Below are 15,344 nucleotides of genomic sequence, written 5' to 3' on the forward strand. Positions count from 1 at the left end.
ACAGTAAGGTGTAGTGTGGCACATTTGCTGACAGGCTGGTGGCTCCAATGTTAGTAGGGAGGAGAATCTGCACCACGATTCAGTCAGAACTCTAAAGGTAAGTAGTAGTAGTAGTAGTAGTAGTAGTAGTAGTAGTAAAGCTTTATACCAAAACAAATCATACATACAAGGTCAGAAATTTTGCTCTACATTTGAGCTGCAAGAGTGAAGTTGGCCAACGCCAATGTGACAGTCTTGTTGTTACTTGTAAACAGAAAGTGTATTATTTTTGAATCAGACCTTTGGATAGCTCCTTTAGAGTTCTGACTGAAATCTGAAGCAGATTCACCGCCCCACTGACATTGAAGCCACCAGCTTCCACTATTTGCAGAGATGAATTGGAGGGTGGAGTGGGGGATAGCCTTTCCACTCCCTGCAACCCACCACCACCAAAAACCTCAACCCTGCTATTTTTAGCTCATTTTTCCTGAGCTGGACACCCTCCTTGCATTTACTTTGCTTTGGCAAGTGTGAAAACATGCATTTACTGAAATAACCTGTAAATCTACCCTGAGGGACATTTGATCACAATGAGATCTGCGTTGGGAGCATACATTTCCTGTGTATGAAATGTTTGGTAAGAAAAGCAAGCGTCAGGGATACCTACGTGGAGGAATCCAAGGGGACTAGATGAACTACTATTGAGGACAGTCCAACTGCGATTTTATGAAAATTAATAGGATTCAGGCAAAGCAATCTTCATTCTCACTTTGCACAGTGTAAATGTTTTCTCTACTAAATAACAATGCTGTGACTCCAAAGAGGTATTAAAAAAAATCCTCAATTTTTAAAAAGTTTATTTTTCAATTATAATTTTTGGATAACCAAGCAGCTTTAATAGAGAGAAAGCACAGAAGTGTATCTGGCACTTTTGGATAGTACATAACAACTTTGCCCGACATTTCTAAAACACATTCAGTCCACTTGCTTGGTCCACAGTCCATGTTTTCCTTGAGCCTATATACACCATATATACAGTCAGTGAGACTATCTTCTTGGCTACTTTCGGGCTGTTCAAAGATGTCCTCTAGTCTATCTTTGCTAAACAGAATCCACAGTACACACCGTAACTAGAGAATACACTGAAGTGAAATGGGGAGTCATTCAGCACAGACACTTGATGGCATGCAGTTTCAAGAAAAGGTACAGCGTCAGAAATGTTTTAAAAATCTGAATATTCAAGGCGCTAGCAAAAGAAGGGGTTGTTCGTTGTTCCTGTAAAAAAGGCACTTGGGAGTGGGGACTGGAACTGGAGGAATTGCAGCTGACTTAAAATTCAGTTTGGTTTCGTAAAAAGGCTCTTCAAATTCTAAGAAATGCCACTAGGGCTTCATGTAGATAAAACTCAATTGCTGAGCAGACTACAAGACATACAATGTTTTACAACTACCTTGTAAATAAGTAAGAAAAGCATAGTTTAAACAAAGATTACTTAAAAAGCAGCAATGCATAGCCTTCCTTTGAGATAATGCATATCTGGAGATGTCAAGTGTCAAATTCTAATTAAAGATACCCTTTCAGTAGCATCATCATGATACAATTGGATTAAGCAAACATAACAATATTTCACATACTGTAGATCCCTTTTCAGGGAAATCTGAGGTCATAATCTGCCATACCACATGCCAATATGTCCGAACGCCCTTGATGGCCGATGTCAAGTAAATGGAATCATAGTCACACTCTTTTAAGCTCTCTCGTGGGAAATCATATAGATTTTTCAGAGTTAACTCTTTGAATTTGCACATTAATTCCTTGAGTGTACTTTCCCTGTTGTCCTCCCGAGGGTCCTTTTCAACTTCTTTTCCCCCCCTCTACAGACAACTGGGAACATCCACCGAAAAAAATATTTGGCAATTTTATATTCCATTGGGGGGAAAAAGAAATCTATTGTAGCTCACTTTAGATTGAAAGCCATGAGTGGTCTTTCCTCTCGCTTTTGCCAAGGACTTTTTTTATCCTCGCCTTGGTCATCGTCGTCGTCGTCCTCGTCGTCCTCGTCTTCCTCTTCAACTTCATTGTGGATAGTTGTTCCATGTTCTGGACTTGTTAAAGGCTCTGGTGAACTTTCTACAGTTCTTTTTATCGTTTCTTCCTGCAGGCTGGGCAACTGGCTAGCCGTTCTTCTGCTCCCTCCGTCCAATAGACATCTTAGAGCACTGTCTTCTGGGCTGCAAACTGCAGTTCCGCATTCACTGCCACTTTGGTCCATATCCTCCAAATATACAAGCTGGGTGTAAGCCGTGCTGTCTGGAACTTTCTGCTCTTTCTGCAGATGCCCCTGCACTTGCTGATGGGTTTGTTGCAGAGACAAATGATCTCCCCTTCCCTTTCGGGCAGATTTTGGCTCGTTCATGTCAACGCCAGAATCCAAGCTGGCGTCGTTGCTTCCATTCCTCCCGGCTCTTTGAAGATCGATGTATGAATGTCTGACATGAGCGTTTGAACGCCCATCTAGAGAAACAAACCACGCCCGGGGATGAGGTAAAGGCTTGCCTCCACCTAACTCCATTAGAGCTTTCTCTGTGAGAAGCTGCACCTCACTATTCATTTGTGCCAAAGAGGCGTCATTGAGCGATGCTGGAATGGAGACCGATTCAGACATAGAAACATTCTGTGGGCGCCATTCACTACCACCAGCTTCTTGCAAATGTTGTTGAGATATTGCTTGAGCAGCCAACTGCTGAGGCTGCATCTGTTGCTGGGAATGTGGGAAAAGCTGCGAATGAGGGCCCGACAGCTCCGCCTGGAGTCTTTCGATATCAATTTGTTGATCGGTGGGAACAACCAAAGGCTGGCTAATGTAAGGATGTTCCCCAGGAAGCTTCATGTAATGACCTGGAATGACTAAAGTAGGCAATACTTTTCTGTAAACACTGTCATTAACCTGATCAACAGAATTGCAGCAGACCAGCTGACCTGGCCGAGGGAAAGAGGTGGGCCTTTCAAGATGGTCAACAGAGCGAGACATCATACATTCAGAGGGTCTGCAGTCTAGCAGTTCTGTTTCAGGTGCGGAAGGGATGGGGTACAGTTGTTCCTGAATATTATATTTACTTCCTGTAGAAATGTGGTTCATGGATGCTTGCTCTTGCTTTTCAAACAAAGGTCGAGTCAGCATTGCATTGTAACTCCTCCTATGATCTTCCTTGTCAGGGGAGTCATATCCTTCCGACGTTTCCATAGATTTTCTGGGGTTTATCGGAAAAGTGTCCACTGATTTAAGGTAGTCTTTTCGCAAAGTGTCACTGGATGCCATGTTTTCTAGAGACATCCGGCTGTGGTCCTTCTCCTTATGGGAAAGCAACTCTTCTCGGGAACTAAATTCCTGCGAGGTGCTGTATGTATGTTTGAGCATGGGAGTATGCATGTCTGCTTCTCCACCCGAACACTCCTTCTCCATGTGGACAGCCCCCATCAGCTCTTTGTGACCTGAGGATTCTGTGTGTCTGTTGCTAGCAGAGGACAGCCCACCCGGAAATTCTGACTCACGGCGTGAAAATATTAAGTTGAGGTGGGACATAGAGGTCGACTGATCCTTCTTAGTGCCACTAAGTGTCGAGGGCAGCTGTAGTTTTTTATGACGTGGCTTCAAACACTTCCTCCTATCATGAAAAAAAGAGAGCGAAAAATAATTAACATGAAGTGGAACCTGCAACAAAATGTTCTAAGAGTACTGTTGTTTATTCGATCAGTCGCTTCCGACTCTTTGTGACTTCATGGACCAGCCCACACCAGAGCTTTCTGTCACCCCATAACAGTAGTGCTCCTATTCAGGGTTTCAGCCAATATGCCCTCTTCTAGATCCTATAAGCTAGGGGTAAAGAACGCCATGCCCACGGGAACCAATGTGTCCCCAGATACTTTTCTTGGCACCTGTCAAGGTGCCCAACCCCACCCAGTTTTTTTTAAAAAAAGTTGACACATTTTCTTACCGGCAGCTAAAATTTCTGTGAAATAGGTTTCTGCTGGTGCTCAAAACTGTGGGTTTAAAGGAGTTTAGTGTGTTGGAGTTCCGACCCCACCTCTGCCTTGTACTCAGTCTTTTGGACATGTTACTTCTTCTTTGTCATGCCTCCCATGGCAGCCATATTGTGGTGGTGCCCAGGACAGCTTCTCAAATTGCCAAATGTGCTCATGGTCCCAAAAGATTGCCTATCCTTGCTAGAAGCTGTAAGGTGCCAATGGACTCCCACCCCTAGTTTTCTTTTTCCAACTCAACATTCTGTGGCTCAGTTCTCACTGGAATATTTTGGGTATTCTTTTTTTGTTGTCTCTGCCTCCCACCAAAAGTTCTTTACTTAAGCATCCCTCGGGGTTGACCCAAGCATGTGGCTACCTCCCTCTTGTTTCTCAGGGGACTGTATGGGTTCAAATGTTCTGGTACTCAACCACTGAGTTTGCTATTAGTTACATTTAACATACATACATACATACATATGCAAATACATCAATAACAAACAAAAAGCACCAAAAGGTGGGGGACGGACCAGGAACAACAATAATTTCTGTCACCCTAAATATAAAAATAAAATAAGGGGGAAAGGATTTAACACTTCCATTTCAAATTTATTTATTTATTTATTTGAGTTATATACTCCTGACCATATTTTAAAAATCTCTCTAAGTGGTGTATATATCAATGTAAGCAGTCCATATATCTAAAGAGGCATCCATATGAGATTGATGGTTGTAGGAGATACGTTCAAATGTAGCAAGAGCAGTAAGATCTTCAGTCCACTGAATGATGTGTTTATCCTTCCAAGCTTGAAGTATGTCTCTTTGCAACTGTAAGGGCTCTCAGTACCCACTTTTGCTGTCCTTCTGTTAATCCCCACATCTCAGAGATGTAATTTTTAAAGCGCATGAACATCCACTATTATCACAGATTTTTCAAGAACAACATTTATACGAGCAATGACTTCCAACCAACAGGAAGCCACTACACGACACGTCCACATCCTATACTCAATGAGGCATTGCCCTCATTGCATCACCAGCATCTGGCAGAACCAGCCAGCTTCTTCTTAACAAGCCTCTGTTGTGTCCAAGATCATTTTTGGTTGAAACACCCTCAACTTTAAACCTACAGAAATTGTACATATGGGAGCTGGGGCAACTTTCTATTGATTAGACCATACAGAGCATTCCAATTCCTTATTCCATTCCTCTCTGACATTCTGAACACCTACTTTACTACATTTATTTATTTATTGCATTTTTATACCGCCCAATAGCCAAAGCTCTCTGGGCGGTTCACGTTCCAAAGAACTTTTATAAACAGCTATTGTAGGCTTCACTTCCTGTAAATAACCAATTAATTCCTCCAAAAGTGTAGGAAGCACTGAAGCGCTCATTGCTGATAGCCTGTGTACAGACTCCAACAAATGCTGTAGCTGAGTATACTGCCAACTAGCACTAGACGGTAAATGCTATCTAATCCACAATACTGAAAATAGTAAAAACTCATTGTCCAATCCTATTAACTGATCTAAGGTATAAATTCCATTATCAACCCACATAAGAGGCCATCTCTCTATTTTCAAGACTGGGTTCCCATAGACTTAGTTTAGCACATGAATATGTTTCTCAGGGGCCTATTTTGGCTTCAGTCTGTCATTACTCAACCAGCTGAGTTTGCTGTTAGTTACAGTTAACATTTCTATTGCAGACATAAGTACTAAAACTCACTAAATCAAGGAAAAAGAAAGAAAGAAGAAAATCAGGCTTCTAATTCTATGTATCACAATTAAAATGAATAGATATCCATTCAGCATGAATTAAGGACAGCTTAACTATGTAGCTTTACCCAAAAGGGAATTTTTGAAGAGAACTAAAAACAAAACAACAAAACTGCAACTAATCTTTGGTAATTGGCCATGGATTAATATTCATGTTACAAGAAAGATCCTTGTAAATTGATCACTCACAGACTACTGGACTGAGTGAAGTTTTACTACTCTTCAAGTTTTTACCATATCATGTGTGATTATTGGGAACGTCTATTTTACAACCAGATTTTCATCACAATGCAGGCAGCAGCAAAAGCACATGCAAGTCTAACATGAGCTGCACTCTTCTCTTGCTTCTTTGTTTTCTGGTTTCATAGCCTTACTAAATATTAAGATCTACTTTATTTTAAATGTAATTTCTGAATGCCCAGGTCCAAAAGGATCCTCTAGAATAAATCAACTAGGTTTGTTTATTTTTTTATTTATTTACAATACTTCATACATTAAAGACAAGTGAGACTTTCTTTAACACATGACATTCAATAAGTTTGTTTAGACATAATGGGAGAGATCCAAAGGTACTATTCTGCATATGGAAAAAGTCCTCCACTCACTTTACACACTGAGTTGGGGTGTAAAATCTCCTTCAGACTGAGGGCTGAATTCAATTTTAGATCAGCTCTTGGGGGTCAGATTACAGTTGTGGGTGGGGTCAGGGCCAAAGGATCAGGGCCACAATACTAACATATTTTTAACTTAAAAGTTCTTATTGCCAGTAACTAAGCCTTATGGGAGGCATTTCAACCTTTTTGGGATGGGGGGAGGGATGTTGAAAAGCTGGGGAACCACCAAAAGATCAGTGACCTGGGGAAAGAGGAGGGAGGCAGTGTTATCTGTGGAACCCTGGAGAGCTCAATTTGACCCATGAACCTGAGGTTTGACACCCCTGTGCTGGAGCATTGCACAAAACAGTGAAACAAAATCCAAAAATAATCTTCTGCTTGACTATTATGGCATCTATTAGAGCACTTAGGTGTTTGTGGAAAAGTGCCTGGGGCTATTTTCCTTCCACTCACAGGTGGGCTTAAAAAAAAAGCAACCCACTGTAATTTCAAAATGAAATATAAAAACGAGACATTTTACCTGCAATAGTACAAAAGGAGGCCCAGCAGTACAAGAAATATAAGAGCCATTCCTCCTAGAATTGCCAAAAGAAACACTGTGTGGTAAGTAGTTATGTCCTGGGTTACAATGGGACCTAGAAGACAAAAATGTTTGAACATTTTAAAGTGATCCAATTCAGATCTTGCAGGTGTCAAAGAACAGCTGATATACACATGCGTGCAGCTGAATGTGGTGATAGAAAGAGTAGCACTAATCCAGATAGTAGGGGGAGGATACGTTTGAATGCTTCCGCAGGTAAAAACAACAACATCCCAGTATGTCAAACATCAGCACATCAGAGAGAAAGGTACTAGCCAAACCGGCTTCCTGTTCTAGGTGTTTTTCACACAGGGGAGCATTCAAAAAAGTGACCCGCCGCCTACACTCTGCTGCGATATACAACCCATTTACCAGCTCAGGTTTTGACTACCTCATCCCCACCCCATTCTGCTGCCTACATGAACCAGGCCTAAATCTGACAGTACATCAATGCCGGTGACCCACTGCTGTCATGGTGATAGGGGAATCATTCCTGCAATGACTATTCCTGCAGCTAGGGAGACAGTCACTCTGCAGGAGCAGGGAGACCTCAGCCAGCATCTCCAAGGCAGGAAAATCCAGCACAGCCAAATTCATGGGCTAGGAGTGTTTTTTTCTGAAGTCCATCATACACCACATTCTGCTGCAATGACATAATCCGACAATTTCCCTGTAGCTACAGGGAAGCTTTCTAACTGCCCCACCCCCTGCTCCTGCCTCCATGCATGCATTAGGTGAGACGAATGACGACAGTGCAAGTTCATTCAAAGCAAAATTAATTCCTGTTCTTTAAACCAAACTCCACAGATCCTGACAATGTTTAAACTCCGTTTTCAGAATTCACTGATGCTGATCAGGATGTGTTATTGTGAAATACATAAACCTTTAAATCGTAGGTGATGTCCAATTCCGCGTGAGCAGGTGGCAAGCTTGTTTGACGGATCTTTCCCTTCTCTATCTCACCATGCAGTTCCCAGGGGCCTTGAAAAGCCTCTCCAGTGGGTAAAGGGGACCTACTGAATGTTTTACCTGACGTGGCTGCAGTGGGAGGAAGGGACTGCCGAAATGGGGAGCCCTGCGTAAGCATGGCAAGACTCCTCCACCCGATTACAGGCAATCCCCTGCTCCCGTTGCAGCCCCAAAAGATATAGCTCACAATGTGCAGCAGTCTTCCTGACACACTGGAGAGGTGTGTGAGGTAGGTACTGGGGGATAGAGGGGGAGGAGGAGAAGAGAAACATTTGTTGTGCAAGCTGCCATCCACTAAGATGCCTTTCTTTTTATGTCCATCAAGTTGCCTACCCCTCCTACTTTGCTTTTTAAACAATAAAGTTTCTTACTGGCAGCTAGAATAGCTTCAAAGCAAAGTGAGGGTCTCTCGCTGCTCTGATTTCCCCCCATGAATTTCTCTGGGTCCCTGGGCCCTTCACACAACACACTAATCCACACTCAGTGGTTGAATGTGGGTTATTTTGAGCCATGGGTTGGTTGTTGAACTGCGGATTAGCATGTTGTCTGAACCCAGGACATTTTTCACAGGGTGGCTTCCTAACCATGCAGTGTAGCTTGTTAACCACCTGAACAACCCAACAATAAACTATGAGTTCTCAAGGTGGCTTGTTTGAGAAAAATAAGCCAGACTGCAGGGTTAACAAGGCAGAAAATGTCCTGGGTTCAGACAACACACTAACCCAGAGTTCAACAAACCACGCACGGTTCAACAAAAACCCACACTCAAACACCAAATGTGGGTTAGCGTGTTGTGCGAACCCAGGAAATGGAGATTACAGGTGGCTGCAGGCCAATGTTTTCATCTGTAGTGTGACCATTTTGTGGAGGTGCCCAGGACACTTTCTCAAATTGCCAGTTGTGCCCATAGGACCAAAATGATTGCTTACCCCTGCACGAGGGCAACAGGGAATTTTAGTTGGTATGTTTTGCAGTTATTTCTGGAACAATAAAAGAGACATCTGTTTCACCTGGATTTGTGGGTGACATGGCAGCAACCCAGTACCCCAGCTGTGGGGCAATATATGTCCACGTCATCTCATGTCCTTCTTGTTCTATGATGCCTAAACTGCTTTTCAACCACGTCCCTGTAAAACAAGTTCAGAATGTATTTAGTAGTACGGTATAATACAAGTAAGGCATAAAAAAGGTTAACAATTTTGTGCGACTACATATATTGACAGACACACATACTTATTAGTAGCAACCTTGTTCTAAAAAGGACAAGCTGGCCTTGTTTTCTGCTTGAGAGGGAGAAACCACTGCTCCAATCCTATGTATCCGTTCATGCTGGGAATTGTAGGCCCTTTTTTGTCTATGCATGCATACAGTTGTGCCATAAACTGCAATGGCTTACTCCTGAGTAAAGACTTGTGGAATTGTGCTGTAAGGATCAAACTATATATGACACTAAATACATCAATTATGTTGAAAAAATAAAAACAGGCATGGGGTGGGAATGTTTAACTACTTCCTCCTCTACCACTGTCCCAATAAAGGCCCCCCCTCCTCTCAGCTGCCATCAGCCCTGGGAGGGAGGCCTCCGTGGATTTTCACCAGGGGGGTGGCCGAGGAAGAACGAGTTAAACTTCTCCTCTCCGTGTGTTGCGGTCCTGATGAAAACCACCTCTGCATGTCTTGTTATTTTAAAAAAAGAAGAAATAGATGTGACTCCAAGTGATGCATTCAGCATCCTGTCTAGCTTGGCTCCTAGAAGGGCTCTGGCAGCTAGCCAAAGCCTTTTGAGTGTCCCTGTTTAAGGGACAATCCCCACACTCTTCTTCTGATGCTTCATCTCCCTGGAACACATCCACATGCAATGACAGGATCTGAACAACATCTCTGAAAAGTCAGAATATACTCTTTTGAGTTGTAGTACAGCACTGGTGAATACTGACATTGCATTGATCAGAATGTATGATGGGAGCTGTACATGCTATGCAGGAAGGTGACTTATACGGAGTCAGAACACATTGGTTCATCTAGTAGTAGGCACTGCATACACTGGCTCGCGTTGCCTTTTTAGGATTTCAGACAGGTCGTTTTCTAGCCCATCCTGGACATGCTGGGGATTGAAAATGGGACCTTTTTATTCAAAGCCTGGGAGGTGTTTTGGAGAATCGCAGGGGGGAAAGCAGCCATCATGGCCTCTTCCCCTGCCCCCACTTACATAATTACCAATGCTGCAGCATGGGTTGGCATGTTCTGTGAAAGTGGCGCGAGTGGTGGTGGCTTTGTACCCACCCAGTTCACATTAAACAACAGGGGCGCATGCAGCATGGGCAGTGGGAGAAGCCATGATGGCTTCTTCCCCCCCTCCCCGTGATCGTCCAAACTCAGATGTAGGCTTCCTCCTACCTCCTGGAGGAAAAGAGCAGCCCCGCATGACGACAGTTCTTAAGGTCATAAACCATTAACAGAGCAATCCTATGCATTTCTACTCAGAATTAAGTGATAAAATGGCCAATGGTACTTATTTCCAGCTACGTTGCTACAGGATTGCAATATAAATGTTCCTCAAATTTATATATAAATAATACTTCTGCATACTTTATACCATTAACATAGTATTTACTAAATTTAAGGAGGGAAAATCATTGATTTAATTTTAAATTCTATATGACCATTAGGGTATAAATCAATATGGGTGATTTTCAGATACACAAACAAAATTGTAAGAATGGCAAAGCTGAGTTAGACTTTATTAATGATCAACACTTGTAGTTTTGCTTTCCCACCACCAGTGGGCACCACAGTTAACAATGAAAAGAAGAAAAAAGGAACACACACCTCGAGACCAGAAGAATTCAAGTTATACTGTATTTATTATACACGTCATTCTGTTTGAGTCAGTGGGTTAACTCCTGTTCATTTTAAGATTCTCGAAAATTACATATTCTAGTGACCCACTTAATATTCGAATCATGCCCTGTGTTGCCATTCTACCGCAGGTAAATAGTTGAGTTACTTGGAAATACAAAAGCAATGCACAAAAGCTGATAAATTTGTTTGGACAACCAGAGGAAATAATATTTTTAGAACACTGGCAAAATCTGAGTTTATGGCAGGAGCCCTTGCAACAGATATTCTGCAGGGGAAAACTTGCATCCAGCCACCGACTCATGTTATGCTTTACTAACATAAACAAAATCCTTGCAATGCCTCTTTAAGAGCACCTCCTCGCTATTTTTCAATATAACCCCCCCCCCCACTGCATAATGTAGTCATCAAAAAAGCTCATGGAAGATACGCTCTAACACTCCAGCCCAGGGCTTGGCAAAACATGCCGGGGCTGGGGGGGAGGTGACCCCTCTCCCCAGTATCTTCCCTGCTATGCAACTAAATTAGGTTGCTGGAAAAGAATGCTCAGAGGAAAACCTGGAATGGATTGTTGTGTGAAAGGACTTATGAGCTTGGTTCTGGTGCTGATCATAAATTCCAGGGCTGAGCATGTGCTCAGTGACATCCTGTTCCTTAGTTCCTAGCGTATGCCTGCCTGCCCGAGCCACTATTTTACTCCTGGGCCTAATCTAAGCAGGATCTTGCACTATGAAAGAAGTATGATAGCGGTATATAAAAGGCAGGAGCCACACCAAGCAGGGTACAGCACTATGAAAGCGGTATATGGTATGTGTCAGTGGGCCCCAACAGTTGTCAGTGCACTTCAGTACTGCTTTAAAGCAGTAGTGTGGCTCCTGCCTTTTATATACTGCTTTCATAGTGCAATATTTTTTTTCCTGTATAATATTGCCAGGATTCGATCATTTTTGTCTGTCTCTTCTGCCAAGACTCTTGTTCATGCATTGGTTATTTCTCGGTTGGACTACTGCAACTTTCTTCTCACTGGCCTTCCTTCTTCTCACATCAGTCCGTTGGTTTCTGTTCACCACTCCGCCGCAAAGATCATCTTCTTGGCTTGCCGCTCTGACCATGTTACTCCACTTCTGAAATCTCTTCATTGGCTTCCAATTCACTTCAGAATCCAATATAAACTTCTCCTGTTGACCTACAAAGCTTTTCACTATCTAGCTCCTTCCTATCTCTCCTCTCTCATCTCACACTATTGTCCCGCTCGTGCTCTTCGCTCCTCTGATGCCATGTTTCTCGCCTGCCCAAGGGTCTCTACTTCCCTTGCCCGGCTTCGTCCATTTTCTTCTGCTGCCCCTTACGCCTGGAACGCTCTTCCAGAACATTTGCGAACTACAAGTTCAATCGCAGTTTTTAAAGCTCAGCTAAAAACTTTTTTTCCTAAAGCTTTTAAAACTTGATTTTGTTCTGACTTTATACTGTTAGTTTTACCCTACCCAGTGCCTGTTTACCCTACCCTGTGCCTGTCTGCTTTCTCTTCCCCTCCTTATTGTTTTATTATGATTTTATTAGAATGTAAGCCTATGCGGCAGGGTCTTGCTATTTACTGTTTTACTCTGTACAGCACCATGTACATTGATGGTGCTATATAAATAAATAAATAAATAAATAAATAAATAATAATAATATCCTGTTTGGTGTAGATTAGGTCCTTGTTCCAGTTGGTGGACTTCAGAGTTCTAGTAGAACACCAAAATAGATCCTACAAGCCGTCTGTGCACCTGTGGTGGAGAACAACCTCAGGATTGTTACTGAACAACTTGGAAGAAGATAGCCTTGAAAGAAGTTTGGCTGGAGCAATGTAGGACTTCAAAGGTTAAAACCAGTGTCTTGGATTGTGTCCCGAAGAGAATTTGCCACCTGAGGTGGCCAAACAACAATTGCCCAATACGATTGTCAGTTGTTTAGTTCATAAATGACAATTTTAATAGTTCAAGAAAAATGATAATTTGCTGTGCCTTGAAGGTTGATGCAAATATATCCAAATAACCTCTTCAAATACTAGCAAAAACAATATAACAATGTTGGGTTGGATCCTTGCTGACTTATAAAGTAGACCCATTGAAATCAACAGGACACAGTCATAAGTAACTCGTCCCATTGATTTCAATGGGCTTTCTCTATGTATGGCTAAATCTGTATTCAGGCCATTTTTTATTTTATTTTTTAGTGTTGGGACACTATTCAGACATCAAAATGTCCTGGGCTGCTTCTGTTGACAGTTTCCACCAAAGTATTCTTCTACAGCAGACACTAGATTTCTTGGTACACCATCACAGAACTGTCATTATCTTATATAGCTACTCTGCTGGATGTATCAAGCAGGAAACTGCATTAGCTGGCAAGCCATTTTTTCCCCACAGGCCCCATAATCAGTCATCCCAATTAAATCTATAGAGTTCCTGTCCTCCTCCTGCCAAAACCTAGGATGGATTCTTTTATCGCCACTATGTTTATCTTAAAATGTGCCAGTAAATGGGTCCAAAGGTTTTTGTTTTTTAAAAAACAATAACATATACATATACCATAAAGGAAGGCCTATTTATTTATTTACATTTTAAGACTCTATAAATCTCCACCTGACAGTTTTGTTTGAACCAACACACTGCTCCGTCATTTAGCACCATAATGTTGGCTTCAAAACTAGTCAGTCAATATCCGAAATAGACAACGGAACTTTTGGCTTTTTATAGAATTTTCCATGGAGCAACTGCAGCTGGCTTTCATAGGCCAAGATCAATGCTTATTTGGCTCCAGAAGAACTCAGATGAGATAATGCTTTCTGATTCTACTCCAAACATACGCTATCAGTATTAGGATACATTTTTTAAAAGTGATGTCACTGTTTGAGGGGGCGGGGGAAACAGAGTCAGCAGGTAGCATCCAGCCAAGGTATTTCTCTATTTGTCTCTAGGAGGAAATGTTATTCTTACTGGGCTACGGAGAAATTGGTGGGCTAGGTCTACCTTTAAGAACCAGGATGGAGAAAAAGAGCAAAAAATATGCTAGAATGCAGTGCGAAGATAGATGGACTTACTGACATTGCATTATACTGGGACCTCATTTACTTGTCCCATAACTGACATAGCTACTCTGTTCGTTGGGTTGATCCCATACTGGCAAGGAAACACCTATATACTTGTGCCCATGTGGCTAGCTGTTACACTGTGGTTAGCAACCCAGGTGGCCTGCAAACTACTCAATGGTCCATTTAGCCCAGTACTTCTTATAAACCACCAGCAGATCTCCAGGTAAAGCGATACTCATAAACTGCACAATGGATTGTGTTTCCGATTCCTGCTGCATGAGCAGATGTTCCCATGCAACAGGACATCCCCATGCTGTCCTCCCCATTGCACCCCTTTGGGGCAGATCTGGGGCATGTGTAGGGGCTGCAGGGGGGCAGGAGAAGAAATCCATGCTACCAGCGGTTTGTTCCACAAGCATTGACTTGGCCTCGTTCAAGAGCCCCTAACACACACAGGTGCCACCACCCACATGCAAATGTATAAAGGCCACAATCCGGCCAAAATCCAGCACTTCCAAATACTGAATTTATTTATTCTGGTGGCTTGGGCCATGTTCACAGTAAATGCCAGGCTCTTATTTTAACATGATGTCATGCTTTTCAATAAGCTCAATATTTAATAACGTGATAAATTATTAAACTGCAGTGCCTTCTTTTCTATTTCATAAAACTTTATTCCAGGCACTGATGAGAATGAACAATTTTAGCTTGCAGTGTTCAACACTGAAATCCCACTATTCCCCCTAAAAAAACCTGCCCAACGCATTTAGTTTTAACCAGCTGCTGTGGTGCAATCGGTAAGTTATGGCCATTGCCTTCATTTTCTGCCCTTAGGACTGTGCATTATCCCACCTCCCCATACTTCTGCCTTTAGAAGTGTGCCATGCAAGGAAGTGGGTGAATGAGGAAGGGAATGGACTAGAAATCCAATGAGTACCGCATGTGTATGTTCACATCTCACTCACTGTGGTTTAGGAGAGAGGCCTCCCCCAATCTGATGCCCCTCCAGATGAGGTTGGCTACAATTTCTATTATCCCCAGCCAGCTGGGAATGGTGGAAGTTGCAGTCCACCTCATCTGGAGGGGCATCAGATTGGGGAAAGCTGCCATAGCTCAATAGCAGAGCACACCTTGCATGAAGATGGTCCCAACTTCAGTTCCCGATATTGGATTTAAAAAGGAACTTGGCTATCAGGACTAGGAAAGACCCTAAGACCTTGGGAGCCACTGCCAAGTCAGTGTAAACAGGACTGCATTGGCAGGATCAAAGGCCTGACTCAGTGTAAAACAGTTTCATATGATCATAAAGTTAAGGCACAATCCAATGGAAGTTTAGACAGAAAAAAGTCCTACCACTCCTAGCATGCCCCAGCTAGCATGGTTGCCTGGAGCATGCTGGGAGTGGTAGGATGTTTTTCTTCCTAAACTTCTATTGCATTTGGCCCTTAATTCTATGCTACCATTTA

The 15,344-nt window shown here is 42.6% G+C and overlaps 1 protein-coding gene across 2 annotated transcripts in view; it reads right to left on the reverse strand.

The window, feature by feature from the left end:
* Positions 1–824: 824 nt before the first annotated feature.
* The window catches only part of FAM171A1 (family with sequence similarity 171 member A1), an 88,241-nt gene continuing 73,721 nt past the window's right edge, over positions 825–15,344 (reverse strand). For both annotated transcript variants that reach the window (XM_063127328.1, XM_063127320.1), the window contains exons 6-8: positions 8,954–9,070; positions 6,915–7,029; positions 825–3,644 (exon numbers count right to left, since the gene is read on the reverse strand). In XM_063127328.1, coding sequence (XP_062983398.1) covers positions 1,937–3,644; positions 6,915–7,029; positions 8,954–9,070 — 1,940 coding nt within the window. In that variant the 3' untranslated portion in view covers positions 825–1,936. The remainder of the gene's footprint in view (positions 3,645–6,914; positions 7,030–8,953; positions 9,071–15,344) is intronic.

Source organism: Elgaria multicarinata, chromosome 1 (assembly GCF_023053635.1).
Source record: "Elgaria multicarinata webbii isolate HBS135686 ecotype San Diego chromosome 1, rElgMul1.1.pri, whole genome shotgun sequence".
Taxonomy (NCBI): Eukaryota; Metazoa; Chordata; class Lepidosauria; order Squamata; family Anguidae; genus Elgaria; species Elgaria multicarinata.